Source organism: Bemisia tabaci, chromosome 2, assembly GCF_918797505.1.
Source record: "Bemisia tabaci chromosome 2, PGI_BMITA_v3".
Taxonomy (NCBI): Eukaryota; Metazoa; Arthropoda; class Insecta; order Hemiptera; family Aleyrodidae; genus Bemisia; species Bemisia tabaci.
The window spans coordinates 67,672,762-67,698,702 of NC_092794.1; the positions used below are offsets into that span (position 1 = coordinate 67,672,762).

Here is a 25,941-nt window from a genome sequence, read left to right on the forward strand (position 1 = left end):
GGGTGAGCTGTGCTGATCTCGAATAGTTTTTCTTTCTATCCCTCCGCTTCTCTTATTTTTCTATAAAAATGATCTGATCTACTCAGATCATCGACGGTGCAGACTCGGACTGGCCATAAGGCCAATCTGCCATTGGCAGATACGCCCCCTTGGCGCGCCGAAAACGCGCCCCTCTGAGGCTCTGACAGATAGCAAAATATAAGAAGAGAAAAAAAATTACAACCGAGAATATATGCGGAAAATTTCTGAAATGAACGGGAGCAGAGAGAGTAAGGAGTAAAGAAATGTGCTTTTACGCATGGTAGTGGTGAACAGGGGTCCAAGAACTACTTTCTGAAGCGTAAACACTTTTCTGTGAAATTTTCACCTTTTTGTTGACATACAGGCGCTTTATGATCCTCCTCCTTCATTCGCTGTGTGTAACTCCCCTGTGTGTAAGCGATTGTCGGTTCGATTTTTAGACATACGCACTCTTTATAGACCTCTTAAGAGACCTTTAAACATATTTCTTCCTTTTCAAAATGACTATTGATCTAGACATATCATAGCACATCTTGGGTTCTGAATTCAAAAATAAGAGGCATCTGAAGTGCAGGCGCGATACAACTATTCGCGCCAGATGGATGTCCACATTGCATATGAAAAATTTAAGACGCGATGGCGTGAGTCGTGAACTCGCAATGCTCTGCTCTTTGCTACTAGTTTGAAGCAATAAGACAAGCGCAAACAAACACAATATAGAAATAAAGCCAGTGAAAGGATGCGCGTCTACGACGGCGCAGAGATACAACTATTCGTACTTGATGGACGTCCGTACGTCCGTGCTGCATCTGAAAAATTGAAGGCGCGATGACGCGAAGCGTGAGCTCTCAATGGTCTGTTGTATGCTGTGAATGAAGTATCGCTCAGATTTGGGAGAAAAGTTATAAAAGAGGCCTGAATACGTCTTTCTTGTTTGCGGCTGTGTTGATACTCGTTCTCTCTTCTTTTTTCAGGTTCTTGTCGGATTCTTTTTAGGATAAATTTGCAGACCCACGTCTTAAGCCCGAGTAAACCGCAGCACTGGCTCGGTTCTTTCGGAAATAATGGTGCTTGGACGCGTCTAGTTGCTACTTACGTCTAGTGGGTGCGTCAATACGTTCAGTTTTGCAATTTTCACTCTGTACGATTAAGAAACTTTAAATCTGAAAATAGCGTAAACTTATGCTGCTTCGCCAAAATTTCCTGAATCCCTCTCCACGTAAGAGATGCCCTACCAGGAATTATCGTGTTACGCCCCTTGAACCAGCCAAGGGTCGACGCCCTCAGGTGCAAGCCAGTCCAACCCTGCGACGGTGTAAATCTGCAACCGCGTATCTAGGTTTGCGACGTTGTAGACTTGACTACTCAATGGAAATTCTTAAAAACTACCATGGTTATTCTTCTCCATGCGAAGAGAATTCTGCGAAAACTTCAAGGAGTGATGCAGATTTGTTCTATTTTACAAAAATAAAATAGTAGCGCAGATTTTTAAAAACCGCAAACAAAATACGCGGTTGTGGTCTTGTGGAGTTACACAGTCGTTATGATCTAAGTCTTAGTAAGGCCTTTTATGATGGATTATGATGAGGTTTTATCATATTTTCGATTCAATTGTCACCGATCACATGCAGTATTCAGGCCGATACTTTCTTCAGAAAGAATACGGAAGTTCGTACGTCTATTATTTTGGTCAAGTGAAGATATGTACTTTCTTTGAATTTATAGAATATACTTCAGTACATTCGATGAAACTATTTTCTCTCGACGAAAGCCAAAATAAAAATGAGATATACACTAAAATCTACGGTAGGACTTGCACACTTAAAGCGCGGCGCGCGATACAAATAAACGCACTTCCCCGTCGCACCAATGGCATAACTCACGAAATGAAGGGGCATGCGATTTTTGTCCGCATTTTCGGTAGTCCTCAAAGATAAAGGCTCCTATGCAGGAAATCTACCTCGTATACTGCCGTGAAGGAAGAACGCGGTATGGGCAATCGAGAGTTGCCAAATGTCTTTCAATAAAATGTTTATTATCGAGGGAGGTTATGGATATTTTTCCTTGACATTTTCAGAAATTTGAGATCACAATACTAACAAAATTCTCTGAAAAATTGGAGGAAAAATACTCATAAATTTACCAGGGAATCCGTGTTTTATCAAAGAAAATTGGGCAATGCCTGAAGGTTCATACGGCGTTTTTCCTTAGCACGGCAGTATGGGCTCCGAGAAAAGTTATCGCCACCACCGGGTTTGAATCCGGGTCCCTCAGACTCAGGCGCGATTACGACCTGGTTAATTTGGCGGGCATTTGTCATGTTTTTTGAAAGTCCTTAAAATTTTGATTTTTCGTAAGTCTTCAAGAAAGGAGGAGAAGAAGAAGCCGATATCCCCCATTCCCAATCGTTAAGAGGCGGTAAAAGGGTCCTCCCCAGCTTCTCTTTAGATCAGTAACCAGAAGAGGTATTTATTTAAGATTTTAAGAGTTTCAAAAAATCGGAGTCCTTCCATCGGCCATTCGAAAACAGAGCGTGGAACCCACGGTCAGGGTAAGGAGGCGTAAACCGAAACCATAGCTGAAGTCAGCGTCTGCATTGACTTGAAATTTTTCTCGGACGGGTTAATTTTCCCAACGTGGGCGCTAACTCCGGGCTCAAGAATCCAAAGAGGAGAAGGATCCAATTTCGGATAGCCTCAGCCTCACTCGCTCAAGTGGAACTCTCACACTAACTTTTAGTGTTGCATTGGGGGAGCCTAAAAAACCTGGGCATCAATTACCGATTTCAAAACTGGATTCGATGACAAGCCTTGAATGACAAGAGGAGCAGTGGCGTGACGTGAATTGCGATATATCGAGAGTTATGCCATTTAAACCCATGTTAAAGAGTCGATTATCAAGGTGTTCGCTGCGAACACCCTGTTCATCGATCTTTTTCCATAGGTTTAAATGACCGATCAATCGATATATCGCAAAGCACGCCCCGCCACTGAAGAGGAGCTCCGAAGCTCCCCGCGGTTGCGCACGGAAACGAAGGCGGTACACGAATACATTAAATGAGATCTTTGGAAAATTGAGATATTAATAATTTCGGGTAAAATTAATCGCGCACTGGAAAAAAAACACATTGGATCTAGAGTCCAGACTCTTGAAAACATTGACAAGAAAAAATACTCTTGATTCAATCAGATTTTTGCTTAAATCAAAAGGAAATCCGCTTAAATTAAGAGGCTTGGTTCTTGATTTAAGCAAAAATCCGATTGAATCAAGAGTATTTTTTCTTGTCGATGTTTTTAAGATTCTGGACTCTAGATCTAATATATTTCTTTTTTCCAGTGCGAAGTATTGCGAGGTAAAAATACATTGTCCGAACTCGAGTTTTTTTCGATATGAAAATACCAATTCTCAGATGATTTGTTCAGGCACGGATGAAAAAATCTTCAATTCGGTCAACTTTCGTCTTGAATGCTCAATGCTTCGCGGTCACAGTGCGCGATACAAATATATCGATTTTCTTGTCTCGTAAACAGCATAACTGCCGAAATGACTAGCGATTTCGCCTTTTTTTTTTTTTTTTTATTTTATTTATTTTGTGGGTGACTTGAGGATTCTAGTTTTTAGCCCAAAATACTCTATTTAGAAAAATAGCGGAGGGAAAATGGATAAAGTATTGTAAACGGGAATAACAAATAAAAATTATTATTACAAGGGTCAGAGAAAATGAAAGGGACTTAGACTCGAAAGTTTCCCTTTACTAGGGGAAATTTTTCTATTTCTGTTCACACCTTTTAGAAGGGAAAGATAAAATCGTAATTTGAAGCTTCAATAACAGGTGGTCGTATCCAATTCTTGAATACTTACGAGCGAAAACCGCAGAACGTTACATCAAATGCTTCACCAAGTTAATGTGTTACCGGAAAAGTAAGTAAATGTCAATAGTGGAACTTTCAAATCCATTCACTTCGATTTTTTTAAAATTTATTCTTTGCTCTGTCACGCTTTCATTATTCTCTTTATTTTCCTTTCCTACTATTTCGAATATTGTAAATTCGAACCGAGCGACTTGCGCCTTGGTAGACTAACGAAAATACGGACACAAATCGCAAGCCCCTTCATTTCGTAAGTTATGCCATTGGTGCTACAGGGAAGTTCGAATAGTTGTATCACGCGCCTTGCGTGAGGAGGCGGTTTCACCGCAAATTTCATTGTAGGTATTTCTTTCATTTCAGTGTGCGCAAGAGCTTAGGGTGAGTAATCATTACCTACTTCATCGTTGGACAAAGCAGACTCAGGATTTTTCCGGAATTCCGACTCACTGGATAAAAGTTAATCATGCACTCATTCCACTTTACCAAAATAATACACTATATGCTTCCTCTCTTGGAGTGTGCTTTTCGGTTTTACAATAGGAGAGAAGAACGGAATCGGAAAATATCGTGAGAGAGAGCACAGAAGTCCACCAATGCACTAGATCTTAGTAGACTCCCAAAAACGAAACAGTTTCAAACTATACAAGAAAATATGTTGCCGAAATATCTACCAGCGAACTTGCACAAGGAAACTGGAAATACAAGGGCAGCAAGAACAGTAGTTGTCACTCTTTCACCAGTAACGATCAGAACGATATTGGGGGGAGGGGGGAGGGGGGGGGGTAACTCAAGTCACCAAGCTTTCCATTTAAAAATCGCGGGAAGTATATGTGCTCTTCATACAGCATAAAGCAGCTATCTACATTTTTCTTTCAGAAATTTGAAAATGCCCTGGGTTTAAAAAATCTCCAAAAGGGAGAGATACCTCCAGCCACTTAGAGTAACATTTATCGATAGTGTAAGTCGGCAATCACATGACTCGGTTTGCGATGTCGCAGACTTCAAGTCATACTTTATTTTTTAAATGGAAAACTATTCAGCGGCAATTCTCTAAAACTGCCGTGATTTTTCTTCTCTAAGCGAAGAAAATTCTGCATAATCTTCAAGGAATGATGTTGATTTGTTCTCCTTTAAAAAATAACATGGAGGAGTAGATTTTCAGACACCGCAAACGAGATGTTGTTTGAGGACTTACGCTGTCGATATCTAATAGTGTGTCGATGTTACTGTTCACATTAAATTTATTGCAAACCTGGTCCAGCATATGTTAATTAAATTTTCATTCTCTTAATTATTTTTCGGTTTTCTCTGTAAACCATAGAAATGTAGCTACACCATTCCTGTTGACTCAAGTCAAGACAGATTAACGTACCCATACTGCAATTATTTTCATTAAAGCAAAAAAGAGCTACAAGATTTTAACTTTGTGTGATAAGAGAGTACTTATAAATAAATAATTGGAGAAGAGCTAAAAAATTGTGCTGACAAGACTTCCTCTGATAGGAACTGTGGTACAAAGGTGAAAAAGTTTTTTACTTCCCATGCAGTTGCCAGTGGGGAAAGAAATATGCAAAGCAAATAACGAATTCAAGGACACATAGAGCTTGTCTTGAAAAATAAAATCATGTCGAGGAGAATTAATGCAGTGGCTTAGATTTTAGGATGAGACTTTTGTATTGATCTAAGGTGACGTCTTTATGTAATACTATTATTTCCTAAATATAATTTTAAATTAAAATTAATTTATAAAGTTGTGAAGGTAAAATGTTTTAGGACGAGTCATTAACGTGTCTAATCAACTGCAGTAATTCAATCGGGACGTGCGAAAACCGCTAATATCCATTTTTAGAGTATTAAGTTTCTTTGAGTTGATAATACTTTTAAAGAGTTGATACAACCATAAAAGTGATGAGAGGACTCGTTTTGGGATTAAAGAAACCCAAAGACGAGTTTTAATGCCACTTTCGTGGTTGCTGCCAACTCCATAAAGTATTATGAACTCAAAAAAACATAAGACTGGAAAAATGGACAATAGCAGGTTTCGCATGTTCCGATTCAAAATCAGAGGGGAAAGAGAGGAAATTCATATATAATCAAGATGAAAATGAAATTGAAAAATGTAAAAGAGGAATGAATGAGGAGACAATAAAAATAAAGATTTTCTTACCTTTCAGAGGAGCTCTTGGAGACAGCAGGTAAGGGTTGTTGTTTCACGCTGGCTTGACCTTTAAGGATGCTTTGAATTTCTCTGCCGCCTGAAGAAGATGTATCCCCATCAGAGGTTGTAGTATCCGTTGCCAGATCATCAATTAATCGTCTGTTCAGTTTATTTCTAGCTTCAATTGCTATTTTCCGAACGAGTTGACTACTGTCTTCTTTTGGGATTGACTTGATTTCTGGTTTAAGTGCAATCTTCCCTTTTGAAACCGCGGTATTGGATGTGCTCGTTTTAATTGCTTTAGCATCTTCTGAATTCACCATCGGTGCATCAGTTTTGGCATTTGAGATATGTTCAGTGGGGGGTTTTCTTGTGTCAGCAAATGCTGATCTTTTTGAGTACTTAAAGCTATTTTGTTTTAGAATGGGGGAGGGTGCTTTGCCGGTGGCATTCACGTTGTCTTTCACAGTGATTGGTTCTGTGCCAAGCTTATTCTTCAAATTTTTCATCAAACCAGCGACTGAAAAAAAAGAAAAAAATTCATCACTAAAAAGGTAAAGGGAGATGTATTAAACTTTTTCGTGAGAAAGACGGAAGCTTGAAAACCAGATGGTGCTGAAATTTTGTACCAATGCTGCAATCCTCAGTCTTTGTAAGACTTACCATCAATAACAGGCAAAGTTCCAAAGGCGTTTTCGACCGACAACTAGTAGGGGATAAAATTCAAGTACTTTCAGAGCACCTTTCAAAAAAAAGCCAACGCTTTCAAAAGGATGAATTGTTTCTTAAAATCTAGCACTTTTAAAGCACTTTTTTATGATGCACGCAACATGAAAATTACATGTGAGGTATACAGGGTTATTCAAAAGTTACGCACCACTGGCCATAACTTTAGTTCTAATTATGATATCGATTTGCGGTTTGTGGCGTCCTTCCTCATATCGAGGGGGAAACTTTTTGAGGTACTTTTCAGTTCTTCACCCCCCCCAGGGGGAGGGGGGGGCGGGGGGCAACTCAAAAATTTCAAATGGCAACCCCCATCATGTGATACATCGTTAGAGAGAGCATGAAAAAAGAAAATTTTTGGCGCAAACCGGAAGTCGATCTGATCCCCCTGTCAAAAGTTAGGGGGGTCCAAAGGTTATTTAGGGGGTCCGTACCTTCATTTTTTAGAGTAGCTTCAGCGGCTCTTGGACATACCGTTTCTCTTTTCAAAGAGTCCTCGAATACTCCAAGTCTGATACCGAAGTCTTCATATTGCCCCCGGGTCACCACAGCCCCCCCCGTAGGGGGGGGGGGATGGGCCTGTTACAATGAAACATTGCATTAAAATGCGAAAAGTCACAGAAGAGCTTCAAACTTAGCATCAAATCCGAGTGGAACTTCTTGCCGATGTTAACGCAAACGCAGCCTGCGACTTTAAAGTGAGTTTTCAAAACTCTTAGCCCCCTGCCCTCCCTCATTTTTGGTTGCAGAGCGGGTAAAAACCGGGAAATTCACTACAAATAATGCCCGAAACTAATGTCCAACTTGAGGAGGACCCTTGAAACGTTGCGATCAGTCGGAGCATTGAAATACAAGGACTGCCACCCCCTTGAAGTGCGGAAACATCCAAAACACCCTCGCTGCCCCCCTCATTTTTCGTTGCAGAGCGGGTAAAAACCGGGAAAATCGCCAGAAATGATGGACCGGTTCTTACCAGCTCTGCAACGAAAAAAGAGGGGGGCAGCGGGGGTTTTATGGATGTTTCCGTCCTTAAAGTGGGCGGCAGTTCCTGTGTTGCAGTTCTCCGACTGAGCGCAACGTTTCAAGGGTTCTCGTCAAGTTCTACAGTGGTTTCGGGCATCATTTCTGGCGATTTTCCCGGTTTTTACTCGCTCCGCAACGAAAAATGAGGGGGGCAGCGGGGGTGTTTTGGATGTTTCCGTACTTTAAGGGGGTGGCAGTCCTTGTATTCCAATGCTCCGACTGATCGCAACGTTTCAAGGGTCCTCCTCAAGTTGGGCATTAGTTTCGGGCATTATTTGTAGTGAATTTCCCGGTTTTTACCCGCTCTGCAACCAAAAATGAGGGAGGGCAGGGGGCTAAGAGTTTTGAAAACTCACTTTAAAGTCGCAGGCTGCGTTTGCGTTAACATCGGCAAGAAGTTCCACTCGGATTTGATGCTAAGTTTGAAGCTCTTCTGTGACTTTTTGCATTTTAATGCAATGTTTCATTGTAACAGGCCCATCCCCCCCCCCCCCTACGGGGGGGCTGTGGTGGCCCGGGGGCAATATGAAGACTTCGGTATCAGACTTGGAGTATTCGAGGACTCTTTGAAAAGAGAAACGGTATGTCCAAGAGCCGCTGAAGCTACTCTAAAAAATGAAGGTACGGACCCCCTAAATAACCTTTGGACACCCCTAACTTTTGACAGGGGGATCAGATCGACTTCCGGTTTGCGCCAAAAATTTTCTTTTTTCATGCTCTCTCTAACGATGTATCACATGATGGGGGTTGCCATTTGAAATTTTTGAGTTGCCCCCCGCCCCCCCTCCCCCTGGGGGGGTGAAGAACTGAAAAGTACCTCAAAAAGTTTCCCCCTCGATATGAGGAAGGACGCCACAAACCGCAAATCGATATCATAATTAGAACTAAAGTTATGGCCAGTGGTGCGTAACTTTTGAATAACCCTGTATAAAAGTAAGGAAAATAAAAAACCTAATGCTGGAAAAAATAGCAAATGCATGAGTAGAGGACGTTTGACTTCTTATTTACTTTTACTTTACAATCAGTTTGCCATATTACAAACATTAATGAAAAAATGCAGTTGATAAGCCTTTTTCTGAGCAACCTTGGAGGGCATATTGATAGGAGGGTCATTGATCTTTCATACCTCAAATAATAATCAAGTTAGATACAAAGCGACCGATTATTGATTTCTCCGTTGAAGTAGATGTTGTTAAAGGAAAGGAGTTTAAAAGACAAAAGCGAACGAGTGCAACCAAGGCCCACCTATTTAAAGTATCACATGCATTAAATATAATGAAGAAATTCAAGCTTAGAAGATTATATTGGTACTAAATTCAATTTATAATGTTTCAAAGGGTCAGTATTTTTATAAGATTATTTGCGCATAAAAAATTAGAAAAGACCGAAACATGGGTGTTTTCACATCTCCCTCCTTCCCTCACATTCTTATCTTAACATTAAGTCGAAGAAAAGCTTTGAATGGGAGAGAAAACAGTCAAACCCCACTTCATCATGCATAGCAATAACGAAATAAAAATTCATCAAGCAAAATAAGAATGGCAAGATATTACATACTCAAAATATAATTAATTACATTTTTCCGTGCGTAGTACTTTCGAGACGAACTTTGCAAACAGAATACTTGAGTTATGAAAGAGAGAAAACAATAGTAGGACTCAAAGTTTTTGATATTGATACCTAACCAATGCAATTTCGATATTCTGTAGCGTTTAGAAGCTTATTTACATATATACCATACAGACAGAGTTCACTGGAAAGGAACCAACCCACATTATGGTGAAACCGAGAAAAGGAGGTTTAAAGTTTCATTCCTGCGTAAGGCTCAATGTAGAAAAGAAACTTTAGCCCATCTTTTCAAAAACTAATTTCTTTTCTTCCACTTTCAGCTTTTGGCATGAGAAAATATGTGACCAGTGAAACTCAAAAACATTCTTGACTCAAATTTTTCGAAAATTTGGGTTGGTTCCTTCCTGATAAACTCGGTCCATATTATGCATACAATTTGTACAAAAATGATATTTTAGTTTGCACAAAACGGAAAGTAGATAGGAATGGAAGGTATTGATTGAAAAAAGAGAATTTTTTGAAATCAAACAAGAGCATGCAATATAAGAAAATAATAAACAAAATTATAAGATAAATCATTCACACCTAAAACAGCTGAAGACTCTTGATTCATGATTGGAATACTCTTTTGAGCGCTGACGACTTCGAATGACGTAACAGGTTGAGTTTTAAAACGATTGGATCGCTTGCTTCTGGGAGGATCGGAAGTGGGAGGTAATCGAGCATGGATCATTTTTTCACTGAACAACTTAACTCTCTCTGCGAGACTAAGCTTGGACGGATCATTCGGATCATCATCATCTTCATCGTCGTCGTCATTGCCAGCATCATAAAATCCTTCTTCTGACTGATAAACAGCTAATTCTACTGAGTTGGAAGAGCGGTTCCAAGGAAAAAAATATAGAACAGAAGGAAAGAAAAATAATATAAGCATGCTTCTAAAAATTCTACTGCTGAAATAAAAAGAAAGAACTAATAAGAATCAGTGGTTTTAACTTGTGGATGGCTAAATTCTTCAGTCTAGAACTAAGGGATCTCAACCAGATTTTATTCACAATGAGATCAAGAAAAAATAGTTTCCAAACCAACTCACAAGAGAGAAATTAGCGTTTTTAGTTAACATTAGAATCTGGAAATTCAAACTTTTCACTTTCGAGAAAGAGAGAGAGGAAGAGAAAAAAAGAAAAAAAATCAACATGGCTCAGATTTGCTACAGGAAAAAAAACTTGTTGTTCAGCAAATGATCTGAGTTGAGCTCCACAAAAATCTCTTCTTTCTTTAGATGCAGGGTTCTTAATTAAATGGTCAAAAAAATTCAGATGAGATGAATTGAGAATATGGAAGGATAAGGAAGTTGTAAATGGTTTTTAAGACTGGTTTAAAAGTGCACATGGTCAATTGTATCTGATCAACTGCTATCAAACTAACTACAGGATACCTACAACGTGTTGCTAGACTACCTTTACAATCCAATTCTAATATAATAAACTAAGTTGCTGAGGAGAAACTAAAATTTTACCTGGCTTGGGTTTAACAACAGTATTAGATGAGTCACTTCTAGCTCGGCTGAAATATTTGCTTTTTTCGCAATTTAGTCGCTTTGCTTTCTCAAGTTCATCAACTGTTACTGGTTGTGTGATATGGCGATCTCCAGCGTTTCTTGCGTAGCGTTTGTGAGACCTTACAGCACCTGCATCATTAAAGGTAAAAATTATAACATATGAAGGTTTTTACCATCTACTCACCATTGTAAAATCAATTTCTTGTAGGTCAAGAATATGTTTTAGGAATCGTTTGCAGCTTAATTTTCTTCTAGAATAAAAATGATGATCGTTTAGCTGAAACACACCGAGCAGTTTATTCTTCCGAGGTTACAATTTGAGCATTCTAATTTATTGAGTTATACCATTTTTGATTATCAATTTTACTTTGTACTTCATTATTCACAAACAAATGATGACATTGCATGGCAGGTACAAACAATATATGAATTCAACTGAAAAGAAAGTTTTTCCCCAAAATGGAACTCAATCAGAGCATTTCTTGAGGTTCAAATATGGATTTGAATTTTTTAAAAATTTACAAACCGAGTATTTTATTTCTTGGAGATGATGATTTTCTCAATCGCTTTTGCATTTTAAGAAAACAGGTGGAGTCAAACACATTCTTTGCGAGGTTTTTTCAGCTTATGAAAAAGCTTAATGAATTATTTAGATTTCCTGAGGTTCTAAATCTCGTTTAATGCCTTTTGCTGATAAATCGTTCCACAACAATTTGGCGGGTATTTGAAGTACAAGCGCATCCAGCCAGAAGTTAGAGAATTATTATTCACGTGGTTAGCGTGGTTTCCCTCAAGAAATTTACCACCTTATTTCCACATTCAACATTGCCACATGTGCAATTATGACAAATTGCAAATCCTTTTTTTGCTGATTTTGAACGACAGGCATGGAATCAATGCTTGATGCTACTAATCTATAAAGTCTGCTGACACAAATTTTGACATATTTTCTTGTGGCACAGTCTTCCCCCAAAAAATTGATATGCATCTTATTTTTCCAGAAATTCAATCACCTCACAAGAATTCTAGCTTGAAAATTTGTGGCAACTCTGAGTGGTGAAATAGAGTATTCATCAAATTGGCACTGCGTTTGCCACCAAGCAAGCAAAATGTCTTGCAAATAATTTAATTTACAGACTATTTTTCAAAGTGACCGATCAACCCTGATGGATAAATCTCTGAATGAACAGGAGACATCCTTTGCTGGTGCGTCATAACTCCAAATGTGGCAAAATCCCTATGAAAAAAGAATGCATACAAATTTTTGGTAAGATTGTGCCAACCTTAGTTCGATTTGGAGGGGAGAAATGAGATTTATATAATCAGAGCTTCACAACTCTCTCGGGCATCTTGCTTTGAGTCTACATTTTATGGTTTTCAATGCGGTAGGTACTCACCGAAAGCTTTCCTTGGAGCCTGAAGCTCTTCCAATTCTCGTTCAACTTTGGTAAAAATATCATTGAAAAATGATGTCTTCGATGAAACACTATTACTGCGGCTCACCGTTTTCCCTTCGAAGTCATCAGATGATACTTTCCCCGAGTCGGACTCAGATTCCTTATTCAAATGATTCGGAGATTCTATTGCTGATAAAATGGAGTTCACAGATTCATAATGGGAATTAACCTCAGAAAAATTGTCTGCGGTAATTACTTCACTCTGCAACTGTTCACAGCTCTCACAGTTATTATTGGGTTTGAAGTTCAGTTTCTCGGTTGAATCACTTGACCTACAACAAACACAGTGAAGCTATTTTTAGAAGGATTGACAGTCAACTTACTAAATTTTAAATGGGTAAAATACTACTAGACACAAGGTTTGATAAAAGTTTCTGACAGTAACTGACACATGAGGGAGTAAAATTGAATAATTAACTTTTGCCGTACTTTGTACATGAAAAATGAAGCTCTGAAGAAAAATTAGACTTAATTTGGTTCAGTGGAAACGAAAAGTCACAAAATATTGATAAAGCACAGTAAATAAATCCAGACCGTCTGGTCCGCCACAAGAAACTATCAGCTGTAGAGTTGAAGGAGACACACAAAATAATTAAACATGAAAGTCAAAAATAAAACTTGGCACAGATGAAGCATATAGGGCACAAGGCCAGAAAAGTTATATTCGTAAGTATCAATAAACTTTACAACTTCATCCACATAAACACACACTCCTCACATTTGAAAGTGAAATTTTACCTCCTTGAATAGCTTACTTGAAAAAAGACATAACCGCCAGGAGTCTAGTTTTAATAGAAATATGAAAAAAAAATTTGATTTCTTCAACAATTCTTCATTCTCCTGTTCGAAAAATTAACAAATGTTCTACATACCATCGGTGCGAATACCATAGTCACAAATATATAAATTTAAAAAATAAATATTTTGATGGATACGCCTTTCTCCCACAAAACCGGTCAGTATTGTCATTTCTAGCAGTATTACGACAGTCAAACAGCTTGCAAGTTCGATGACAATATTGAAAATCATACTTCGTGCCCTTACTCATGGTTTTTAGCATTAGGAAGGACCTTACTATGGGTGAGGTGACTCTGAACTTACGCTTTTTTTCCACTGCAGCAGATATTTAAGTATTATAAAAAGACACATTAAGAGCAATTTGGGTACAATTGCTCCATAGTAAAATGCGTCCATCTTCAAAGATTAATATTGTATCAAAAACTCAATTTCTGGAAAAAGGGTCGCTTCTTCAAGAAACTTGTTCAGTTGCCTAGGAGTAACAACCCTTCTGACAAAATGGGTAGAAAAATAGATGAGCATCAGTCAAGAAGAAACCTGAGTTTTTATTAACAACTCGCTTTCCTTTAAGTCACAAATGGAACGCGTTAAACAGAAAGGAACCAAGCCACGTCAGCTATTACCAAATTTAATTGGGCAATTAAATTTTTTATGTGAAAACGGTTGTGCGGATTTATGTGCAAATTTCAGTGAATTTCCTCCATACTACAAAGCAAGTTCCTGAAAATTTTCAAAAGAATAAGCACAAACGCTCTCTCGTAATAAATTAAATTTCCCAGTTAAATCTGGCAGTAGCTGTTGTGGCTTGGTTCCGATCTGTTAAATGCGGTCCAAATAATTGTGGACATATCTACAAAGGGTAAGATTGATATTAAAGAAAATTAATTTCACATCGATACTGATATTATTTTTATCGTCCTCCTAGCTATGAGTGCTGTGATTCTTAACACTGGTTGTAGAAAAAACGTAAATTTTAGGCCGAGGTAAGTTTTACAAAAAGATGATATAAACACATAGGCAAAGACTTCTGCATGTTTCTCGGTAAAAAGTTATTTAATTTCATACATTTTTCAGACCTCTAAACTAATCTTTTTCGTTTTTCTATGAACTCAGAATACCTCTGTTATAAATTATGGTAGATTTTTACTTGAGAAAATCTTTTCAGCTTTTCGTAAAAAATTTGGAGATTGTCTAACATATTTTAGAGTAAATTAAGAGAGGCTAGGCTATCTTACTTATTATCAATAAATAAAAATTCACCTGTGATTTAATTTATATTTTTTTTGTTTACTTAAAAATATGCAGGAAAAAGGTCTCCTCAGTCATAAATTTCAAAAGCTTTTTTTGGTATGATATTTACCTTCTCTTAAAATTTACGTTTTATTACAATCTTTCAGAAAGTCGTTGCTATTAGAGCATCTATTATTCATTCATCTCATGGCTCACATGGGTAAATATATTTCCATTTTAGAATTCAATAGGTACGTTCACCTAATAACCAAGTCACCTTCACTCAGCTTTTTTCGAATCAGTTATTTATTTTTAAGTTATCGGAGGAAATTTAATTTGTTCAGCAGTCTTAATGTGGTAATAAATGGATATGATATGGCAAGATGGAAATATATATTCTAGATTTCTTATTCAAACACCCACTCACACCCATTTACACACTGGAATAAGCAAGAAAATATGATTCTTTTTTCCTAAAACCATGAAAATAAAGATACCTATTGAATAACAAGGGGAAAGATGGACCGCACAAGACACTTAGAAATTTAATTTATTACTGTGTAAAAACTCATTTGCAAGCTAAGATATGATCATGTCCTAGCTTGCAAAAGATCCTTTACACGTTTTTAAATTGAATACCAATAGAACCGTGGAAGTTCCTTAGGTACTGAGGTCAAGATGCTCAGAAAAAATAGAAAATACAGAAATGATGAATAAACACAGGACGATGGGCTTACCTACGCGTAGAGCTCAGCTCTTGATAAGTGATAGGTTGAGTTGAGAATCTTTTACGTGATCTTGCTGGCTTGGAAATGGAGGTTCTGGGGCTGCAAGGTGATAAATTTTCACTAGATGATGTCTCCTGGGCGATAAAATTTTCTAAATTTATGATCCGTTCTGCTACAGACAATGGCCTTACTGGTTCAGAATTTTCTGGAGAAGTTGAATCTCTTGTGCGTTGGCTCATGATGTAAGATAAGTCAAGAGAATGCCTGGTTTGTGTAGGGGTTCGATTTTTGTGCTTTTTCAAAGACATTTTACTGATTGACCTCAAAAAATTTGCAACATTTTTCTCTTCCACGACTCCATCATCACTACTACTGTCTTCATTGTCAAGACTTCCAACTCTTGAGGGTTTTAAAATTGGTTTAACATCTACCTCTAAAGATAGTCTCTTCTGCAAAACTTTTTCATCAAATTCTGGAGATTTACGAATGGACTTCAAAATTGGTTTGACTGGTCTATTCTCATCTTCAGGTTCAATATCGGTGATAGATTTCTTTTTTAAAATTGGCTTCAGAATTTCATATGACAATAAACCAGTACTTGCAGTTGATTCATTCTCTTCAGAACTAGATTTTTTCTTCAAGATGGGTTTAACACTCTCACTAGCACTGAAGTCACTATTTTCCGCACTATCCAGCAAAGCAACATGAGATGGCGATACATTATGAACAGATGTCTTCCGTTTTAAAATACTATGAGGTTCAGGCGATATTGTGCTTTCAGTTGATTCTTGCCTGGCAGATTTCTTTAATATGGGATGCAACTCAGGCTCTGGTACTGTGTCATCTAGTGATAAATTTTCTAGAGAGGAACGGTGTTGGTTCTTTAAAATTGACTTAAATTCGGTGAATGGTGCGCTTATTCCTAATTCCGGAGAACAGCTACGTCTTTTGAGTAATTCAGCCTCATCAAAACTACAATTTTTTTTGAGGATTCCTTGCCTACGGGAGAGTTCCAAAATGGCAGAGCTCGAGGATGGCATACAAGCACTGGCAACGGAGAGGGATGCAGAAGAGGAACTTTCATCATGCGATACTTTCCGTTTTAGAATTGAGGCTGGTGAGCTGTGAAAATTCAAGGTGGGAAGAGCTGTTTCATCAATTGATTTCTTTTTCAGAATTGAGGATGGGTGCTTCACAGGCGAAGAGGGAGCACTATTGAAGTGAATTTCTTGCATTAGTTTACTAGGTTTATTGCTCCTTTTTATTAAACTAGAATCGAATAATTGAGCATTATGAAAAACATCTGACTGTACAGCTGAAGAATTTGTTTGAGCATTTAAAAAATTATGAGCAAAAGAAGTATCTTTACCACTAGAATAAGCGTTTAAAGTAATAGGAACATTCATTTTACCGCTTTCTGAAAAAGCATTGTTTTCACGATTGCATATTGAGGATTGGTTTAAAACTGGAAAGTCATTTGACAGCCTTTTGGTGCTCCTCAAGGTTAGTTTTTTACTTTCCTCAAGTTGGTTATCAAGTATACTCCATCCTGAACTTGCAGGAGGTACATTTTCATCTAATGAACTAAAAGGTGAACACATTTCTGCATCAATCCGGTGAGGAATAGTGGACGATTGGTAGTCGGAATTATCCCTTGACAGTGTATTCAAAGGTAACTTATCACTAAAAGTTGCTTGGTTGCTTTTTACTTCATCACAGAAAACAGAACTTCGGGATTCAAAATGGATTTCACTGCTACTCTTCTGCAATTCCGATTGGTGCGGTAAGTTAGGAGGCGGAGAAAGCTCATGTTTTGTTGGCGTCAAAGCAGTTCTAGAGGTTTTCCGACTGGAACAATAGAAAATAAAATAAAATATTAAAAACAGGACAATAACAATTAAAGTAAACTTTTAACGCAACAATTTCATGTTTTGATGCATAGATATCCACCCATACAAGGGTTTAGCTAGAGGGATCTCAAGAGGCCAGGGTCCTTGTATATGTATATAGGGACTGAATACCATTACATCTATCCTTCATGCACGCTGGGCGTGTCGATTTCCTTTGACATTTTTGCAGTGGTGAATGCATGACTGAAGTGCGCTCCAGCTAGATTTGTATTTAGCAAATGGGTGGTTTTTCTACGAGGATTAAAAATAAACGAGTGGTACGGAATATAACAAAAGAATATGAACTATGCAAAACGATAATCCGGGTATCGGAAATTGGCTGATTTGAAAACGCCTTCAAATGCGGCGTGATACCTCACGTATTCCGGAGAGTTCAAATAGTTGTATCATTGCGCCGTAAGAATGTGACGGAAGATTTAAATGGAAATAGCCTTCATGCACCTATGTGAAGGGCAAATGGGCCTCTGCCCACGATTTTCTTCTAGCTACGCTCATATACAGCTGAGAAGAGCCTCTTTTTATCAGAGGCTATACTAAGGAAAATTCAACAAGAAGGGTTCATAAAAACCCTCCTTCCTAGAAAAAAAAAAAATTGTGAAAAAATTTTAAAGAAATAAAAATAAAACAGCCCATGGACAACGGAAGACAAATGTTTGGTGAAGCGATTTTTGTCAAGATGGGCCGAAAAATATGAATTTGTATTTTCACCGGAGCGCATTCTTTGGTATCCCTAGGAAAAGGTAGCAAGCCGTTTGGTTTCCTGCCGTGCTAAGGAAGAACGTCGTATGAGCATTCGAGAGTTGCCAAGTTTCCTCCGATAAAATGTTTATTATTGAGAAAAATTAACAATATTTTTTCTGGAAATTTGCAGACTTTTTGGATCAAAGAGCGACGCCAAAAACGACCGTTTTTTGGCACAATTTGGGCCAGAAGGGATTTTTCTGAAACCGGGCCCAAACGATACCTTATGATACCCTAAAACTCTGGTAAAAATTTTAGCTTGAGTATACGCACCGTTTTTGAGAAATGGGGGGGCAAAGTTGCCAAATCGCCATCATTCTGGACAGCATTTTTACAGCAAAAAGACGGGAAAAATGGACGAAAAAGTTACACTATTGATGGGTTTGGGCTGTAAATGTTCTTATTGAGCCCCCGTGCATGTAACTGTGTTCAGTTTCAAAAATTTTGGACGTACAGTGGTCCAAAATGGGGAGAAATCGTGGACAGATAAGGATTCTTTGTCAAAATTTTTAAAAATGGAAGTAAAATATTTGGTCTCCTGCAGAGATCATGTGGAACAATGTTCTTATCGGTCTTCAATGCATTCAATTGAGTTCAGTTTATCAAATTTTCATCGCACAATGGTCCAAAATGGGAAATCAGTGGACAAATTAAGATCTTCTGCCTAACTTTTTAAAAATGATGTACGACTATTGGTCCCATGCAGAGATCATGGGGAACAATGTTCTTATCAATGCATTCAATTGGGTTCAGTTTATCAAATTTTCATCGCACAATGGTCCAAAATGGGAAATTAGTGGACAAATTAAGATCTTCTGTTGACATTTTTGAAAAATAACATGAAACTATGAGGTTTTTCACTAGATTCGAAAGGTGTAAATTCAAAATAAGTTAGTAGCCAATAAAAGCTATCCATGTTCACTGTTTTGAACTGAACAAATGAGGCCTGGAAACGGTAATTCAGGAGGAACTTAGCTTTTGGATCCTTAAAATCCGGCTAACTGGGTGGTTTTTGTCCTAGTTAGTTGTCAGAGAATAATTGTAGTTAGAATAATACTTTACAATAAATCCTTTCTAAGGATTTAGGAAAGGTTAGGTTAGGTTAGGTTAGATTTCAACAGAAGATCTTAATTTGTCCACTAATTTCCCATTTTGGACCATTGTGCGATGAAAATTTGATAAACTGAACCCAATTGAATGCATTGATAAGAACATTGTTCCCCATGATCTCTGCATGGGACCAATAGTCGTACATCATTTTTAAAAAGTTAGGCAGAAGATCTTAATTTGTCCACTGATTTCCCATTTTGGACCATTGTGCGATGAAAATTTGATAAACTGAACTCAATTGAATGCATTGAAGACCGATAAGAACATTGTTCCACATGATCTCTGCAGGAGACCAAATATTTTACTTCCATTTTTAAAAATTTTGACAAAGAATCCTTATCTGTCCACGATTTCTCCCCATTTTGGACCACTGTACGTCCAAAATTTTTGAAACTGAACACAGTTACATGCACGGGGGCTCAATAAGAACATTTACAGCCCAAACCCATCAATAGTGTAACTTTTTCGTCCATTTTTCCCGTCTTTTTGCTGTAAAAATGCTGTCCAGAATGATGGCGATTTGGCAACTTTGCCCCCCCATTTCTCAAAAACGGTGCGTATACTCAAGCTAAAATTTTTACAAGAGTTTTAGGGTATCATAAGGTATCGTTTGGGCCCGGTTTCAGAAAAATCCCTTCTGGCCCAAATTGTGCCATTCTTGGCGTCGCTCTTTATCTGAGAAATTGGAAGAAAAATATGTACAAATTTTCTTGAAAATAAGGTACTTGTCAAAGGGACTTTGGCAACGCTTGAAGGCTCATACGGCGTTTTTTCTCAGCACGGCATTAAACTTTTACACCGATAAAAAACCCCAAGCTTTGAAAGGCAAGAAATTCGGCAACATTTTAATGTTCATACGGCGTTTTTCGTTAGCACCGCAGCGCTAGGTTTTATCATTTATGCGTCGAATTGCTCCTGACCGATAAACCCGACAATGTAGCGAGTGAAAGTAACAACCTTCATACTTTTGGACTTGTGACAATAGAATACCTATTCGATAAGATAAAGTTCGCAAATGAGAAAATTTCCTTAACGGGTCAAGCGGAGATATATTAGTCGAAAAATGGCGGTTTCTGCGATTATTGCGATGAACCCATCGTTCCGCGAGGCGAGGGGGGGAAAGGCTATTGCTCTCGCGGCCGATTCAAATAAGGAAGAAGTCGGTTCAGCGGTAAAGGCATCAGAATTTGTTGTGGAGGTCAGGACGATGTTTTACGAGCGACGGACTCACTTGGCTATTTACTCCTAAATATGGGCAAAGTCGAATGATCCCGGTGAATCACTCTTCCGATCGTCTGTCCGATACGATACATCGCGTAAGCAACGCCGCTGCCGTGCTAAGGAAGAACGCCGTAAGAGCCTTCTGGCGTTGCCAAATTTCCTATGATAAAACACGAATTTCCTGGTAAACTCATGAATATTTTCCTTCCGATTTTTCAAATGATTTTGTTCGCAATTCCACCTACAGTTCCTAAAAATTTCAAGGAAAAACATCCATGACTCTCCTCAAAAATAATTATTTTATCGAAGGAAATTTGGCAACTCTCGAAGATTTATACGGCGTTTTTCCTCAGCACGGCAGAACGGTGGAAGCTCTTTGCAGCGAGTATATCGACGGTGAGGCTACATAGCCACGTATCTCGTTTGCTGTGTAAAAAAATTTCCGCTCACATTCTATTTTTTGAAAGAAGACCGGATCAATATCATTTCGTGAAATTTTTACGGAGTTTTCTCTGCACGAAGAGGAAAAATCTCGGAAGTTTTCAAGAACTGACGTAGAGTGGCTTTTCATTTAAAAAATAAAGTATGACGAGAAGTCTACAACGTTGCAAACCGAGTTACGTGGTCTGGTGGTTTCACCGTCGATATGCTTGCCACTGGGTTCGGCTCGATCCCGTGCTAGATTTTTGGATTGAATCTCTGACTAGAGAGCAACGATTGTTAAAAGAAGAAATTTTCAGAGAACCTGGAAAATCTTGAAGGACATCTCTTGAAAAAACGGTTAAAATTTATTTTTTGGAGAGACCTTAAGGGGTGCGCTGGTATGTGTAAAATTTACTAAAGGCAAAATCGAAGTAAAAGTTAAGATACTCTTAAAAATCTACTGTAGTTTTTATCAATTAAAATGCTTGAAAAAAATTACTTATTTCATTAAAGAAATTTAAAATATTTTACCAGGTGTAGATTTTGCTTTTAAAAAAATGGATGCCAGAAAAAAACTGTTTATAGCTCCTTTTTTAAAAGAATTTTTGAAAATGCTTTTTGAAAAGTCACTGATATTAGGACTCTACTAGAGGTTCACTTGAGAGCACATCCTCTAACCAAACGAGCTAAAATTTTTGAACGGGAAGAATCATGGTAAGAAATTATAGAGGCGCAAGAAAAGAAAAAAAAAACGACAACTAGTGTTTAATGCATGCGGGGAGAAGATTGAGATTCTCGCTTTGCGCTACGCTTTTAACTATTTACAACTATTTGTCGAAGGGGAAAAAGGGAGATATGGTAACACGGGAGAGAGATCTTGGAGAGGAATTTGCATTGCAACTTATAGCGTGGGCAATCGCGACCAAACTAAGTTAGAGCAAAACAGAGCTTAAACAGCACGCTTCCTCACGTATTACGTGTGGGCACTGGGAACATGAGGCACGCTAGCTTGTCAGAGCCAGCAGGAATAACATGATTCTTCCCCAGGATGCCTAGCACTTTTCAAAAAGAAAATAACTCTAATATTTCTGTGACCAAAATGAAAAAATTACCCTGATTGTCGGAAATTTTCAGAAAAGAAAAATCCACGATGTATTCCTGATTTTCGGGGGGGGGGGGGGGGATGAAAATTCCGGACTTTTCCAAACACGAAAGTTGATGGTTCTACAAAGAATTTTAAGGTCAAAGAATTATTCGTGAATTCCTTTTTCCAAGTTTTCCCTGATTGCAGAAAAAATTCCTAGCTCTCAACAATGCCAGTTTGGCATGGTGGTTAGAAAGCACGATACACATGTTTACCCTATCCTTACAAATTCTGAAAACAAGATGGGGTGGTTTTGGAAAGGATATACTTAAGGCTATGATTTCAGTCGGTACGGTTGTAAATGAGGGAGAAATTGCGGCAATCACAGCCAAACTAGGATTTCTTCAGCCCAACAAATTTTTTGGTGAAATAACGATTAGTAGCGGACACAGAACCCTTCAAACCGCAAAACCGTTCAAGAGACCAAAGTTCTCGGTTAAAAATACATGTCTCTGTGTGGCTACCGAAAACTCGAGTCATTGGAACTGAAGTTCGGTATCTATAACCACGGGGTTCGAGTGTCTGCGTCTAGAGTTTGGCTTCACCATGTGATCTTCTTTTCGGGTTGAATACGGGAAAATGTTCAAATTTTTTTCACTATGAAATTATCTCGACAAAGAATTGCAGAGATCAACACATTCGACTTTTCCAACGGACTGACCTAGGTCTATCGACCTTGAGGCGCACCGTATCACCGACCAGTCAAAAGCGATGAGGAGGACTTACATGCGGTCGAGACTCGGTCTAAGTATATTTAAGTACGGTGGAAAGGACCGACAAATTTCGACCGATTCGAACTTGGGACAAATCCCATAAGATGGGGTGTCCCGTGGAGACAAGGCCTTGTGTCATGAGCAAAACTTTTTCGATACATCGATGTTGGCTGAATCCCGCTGTATATTCAGCTTCGGAGCCCAACTCAGGGTGGCAAAATTTCATGAGAAATAAATTCTTGAAATTTCACGCGAAATATTTGCCAAAACTTCAGAAATTTATGAAATATATTGAAAAATACCGGTTCCTTTTCATATTTCGCAAAATGTAAAACTTGTGACTTTCTTCTATTAGTGCGTTTGAATGCGGGTTGCATACTTTAGCCCCTAAAGATTGTGAAATATTTCAAAGCCTCGTGGAATTCCATGAAATATTTCACTGAAATTTCCAATCTTTCATTTCTTTCCTAGGTTTCATGCCGCCGTGGCTCAACTCGTTGCGGCAACGGTGGACAGGAGCGGCGTGACGCGGGTGGGCGGCGCGGCGGACGACGGAGGAGCGATCGAAATCCGATTAAGAGGATTTTGATTAATTATGTTCTTCTGCTTCCTTGTCCATTCTCCGTTTCCCATTCTCGGCGTATCGTATCGACTTGCATTAATTAAACGGGCATTAAAATGAGCAACATCTCGACTCGCCAGCGCGAGACTGACGGGCGGCCGCTCGACTAATACCCGGCCGGCCCCCAGGGACAGACCCGATCCTCGGCTCAGCGCCGTGTCCTGTCCTGTCGAGACAAGACGCAGGGTCCTCCCGGTGCTCGCCCTCCTCCCGCGAGAACATGAGTGTTGGAGAGGGGAAGTAAAATTTCAAAACGGCCGAGGCACTTTCATACAATTTAAAATTTGATGGTATTTTTCAGAATGGGTCAATGGAGATGTTGCATGTGTGGGGAATTTGCGATTCGGCTGTTGATTCTTATGTAAAAGTTCGCGAGAAACACGATGGTGCCACTGGTTTTCTCTGAAATCAACTCCCAAGCTCAAAAAAAGCTCTCAAAGTGAGGCCAAAATGGAGGGGATATCCCACCCTACCCTGAGAGTCCACCTCTACATGCAACAAACTCTCCATGCAAGATAGGAAGCAAATACATTGACAGGGCTGCCACTTTATTTGAGGACTCCAAAACTGAAAACACGGCAACCCTGCTAATGTATTTGCTTCCTATCTTTGCATGGAGAGTTTGTCTTGATGTGGAGGTGGACTCTCAGGATAGCGTGGGATATCCCCTCCATTTTGGACTCAACTTGAGAGCTTTTTTTGAGCTTGGGAGTTGATTTCAGAGAAGACCAGTGGCACCATCGTGTTTCTCGCGAACTTTTACGTAAGAATCTACAGTCAAATCGCAAATTCCTCACACATGCATAATCTCCATTGGCTTGTTGCAAACTTCAGCTAACGCTAAAAGAAGAATTATTTCGCGACCGAGTTAATCGGAAAGGAACCAACCCAAATTTTGGAAAAAATTGAGTTGAGAATATTTTTGAGTTCCTCTAGTCGTATATTTTCTCCGGCGACTCAAAGTCGTAATAGAAAATTAGTTTGTGAGAAGGGGGTTTAAAGTTTATTTTCATGGAGTCTTATGGAGGAATAAAACTTCAAACTTCTTTTTCTCAGTTTCAACCTAATAAAGGTTGGTGGTTCCTTTCTGATTAACTCGGTGCACTCGTTATGACAATGACTCAAAACTCACGATGGGTGTACTGGGTAAGTTTGAAATACAGACCCGACGCGCGGTTGCCATTTTCACGCATGAAAATAGCGAATTTTTGACTGTTTTTGATGATTTTTCCCTCTCGGCAAATTAACGTTACCGATGCCTAAATTGTGATCACAGTGTGAAATTAGTAGCTAAGATGCTCCCAATGCTCCCCCTCTGATAATTTTTACACGCTGTGACGTTGCCATTTTTCTGAGCAAAATCGTGGATTTCGCTTTATTTCAATATCATCTCTCTAGACCTAAAAAAAACTCAGGAGCCATCGAAAAAGTGCGCTAAAACACGGTGATTACACCATGAGTATCTTTTTTGAAAATTTGGACCCTGTAAAATGTTTTACTCGGCGTGAGGTTACCTTACTGCCTGACCGGTCAGGCAGTCAACCGTCTTAGATTTCGAAAGTCTCAAGATAACATTTTTGGCAATTTCTGCCATTTTGGATTTTGGAATTTTAAAAATTCGAGTTGAGATTCAAGTTTCTCGTTAAAAAATACCTCCTGACACCATGACCGTAACAGTCAAGTTTCATACGTTAGTGTGCCTTCAATTACATTTGATACCGTGCAATACTTTCGTGGTGGAATAGTTGCATTGGCGCCTACAAACCTAACAGGGATACTGCATGCATTGCGCAATGAGTGAAGTACCCCTGTTAGGTTTGTAGGTGCCAATGCAACTATTCCACCACGAAAGTATTGCACAGTATCAAGTGTAATTGAAGGCGCATTAACGTGTGAAACTTGACTATTACCGTCAACCACTGTTTGCTAAGTGGTAACTTCACGCCGAGTAAAACATTTTACAGGTTCCAAATTTTCAAAAAAGATACTCATGGTATAATCACCGTGTTTTAGCGCACTTTTTCGATGGCTCCTGAGTTTTTTTTAGGTCTAGAGAGATGATATTGAAATAAGTCGAAATCCACGATTTTGCTCAGGAAAATGGCAACGTCACAGCGTGTCAAAATTATCAGAAGGGGAGCATTGGGAGTGCTATTTCTTGCTATTTTGGGAGTGATTATTTTCTTGAGTGCTACTAATTTCACACTCTGATTACAATTTAGGCATCTGTAACGTTAATTTACCGAGAGGGAAAAATCATCAAAAACAGTCAAAAATTCGCCATTTTCATGCGTGAAAATGGCAACCGCGCGTCGGGTCAAAAGCATGGAGGGGGTCCAAAACTTCACCAGGGTGTAGTTTATGAACTAATTTTGCCTTCTGTTTAATTTGCAGACCCCTCCGACTTTATTTTTTGGGGGCGAAAAATTACTTGAAAACAGTAAAAATCCGCTATTTTTGCGGGGATAAATGGCAACTGGGCGTCGGGTTAATTTTGTCCCATTGACCCCAAATTTTATTTTCCGTGTTTTTGAACATGCTGTAACCGATTTAGGGGGTTACGGCTATGAATTTCCAAAATTCATTTTTTGTGGGCCACCCTAATGGAGAGTTTGTCTTGACGTAGACGTGAACTCTCAGGATAGCGTGTGATATCCCCTCCATTTTGGCCTCAACTTGAGAGCTTTTTTTGAGCTTGTGAGTTGATTTCAGAGAAAACCAGTAGCACCATCGTGTTTCTCGTGAACTTTTACATGAGAATCAATAGTCAAATCGCAAATTCCTCACACATGCAACATCTCCATTTTCTAGTTCAGCAATCTTCCGATCAACCGATTTAGGGGGTTACGGCTATAAATTTCCGAAATTCATTTTTTGTGGGCCACCCTACTGGCCACGTCCTAGCAGCCAAGAGGTG

General features: G+C 38.8%; 1 protein-coding gene across 6 annotated transcripts in view; it reads right to left on the reverse strand.

Annotated features, from left to right (window-relative positions):
- Svil (Supervillin) overlaps positions 1-25,941 on the reverse strand; it is a 390,519-nt gene that overhangs the window by 123,253 nt on the left and 241,325 nt on the right. For 5 of the 6 annotated variants that reach the window (XM_019058276.2, XM_072296132.1, XM_019058277.2 and 2 more), the window contains 5 exons: positions 15,150-16,988; positions 12,325-12,656; positions 10,886-11,056; positions 9,952-10,233; positions 6,058-6,568 (listed from right to left, as the gene is read on the reverse strand). In XM_019058276.2, coding sequence (XP_018913821.2) covers positions 6,058-6,568; positions 9,952-10,233; positions 10,886-11,056; positions 12,325-12,656; positions 15,150-16,988 — 3,135 coding nt within the window. The remainder of the gene's footprint in view (positions 1-6,057; positions 6,569-9,951; positions 10,234-10,885; positions 11,057-12,324; positions 12,657-15,149; positions 16,989-25,941) is intronic. The other variant, XM_019058279.2, reaches the window with a different exon arrangement.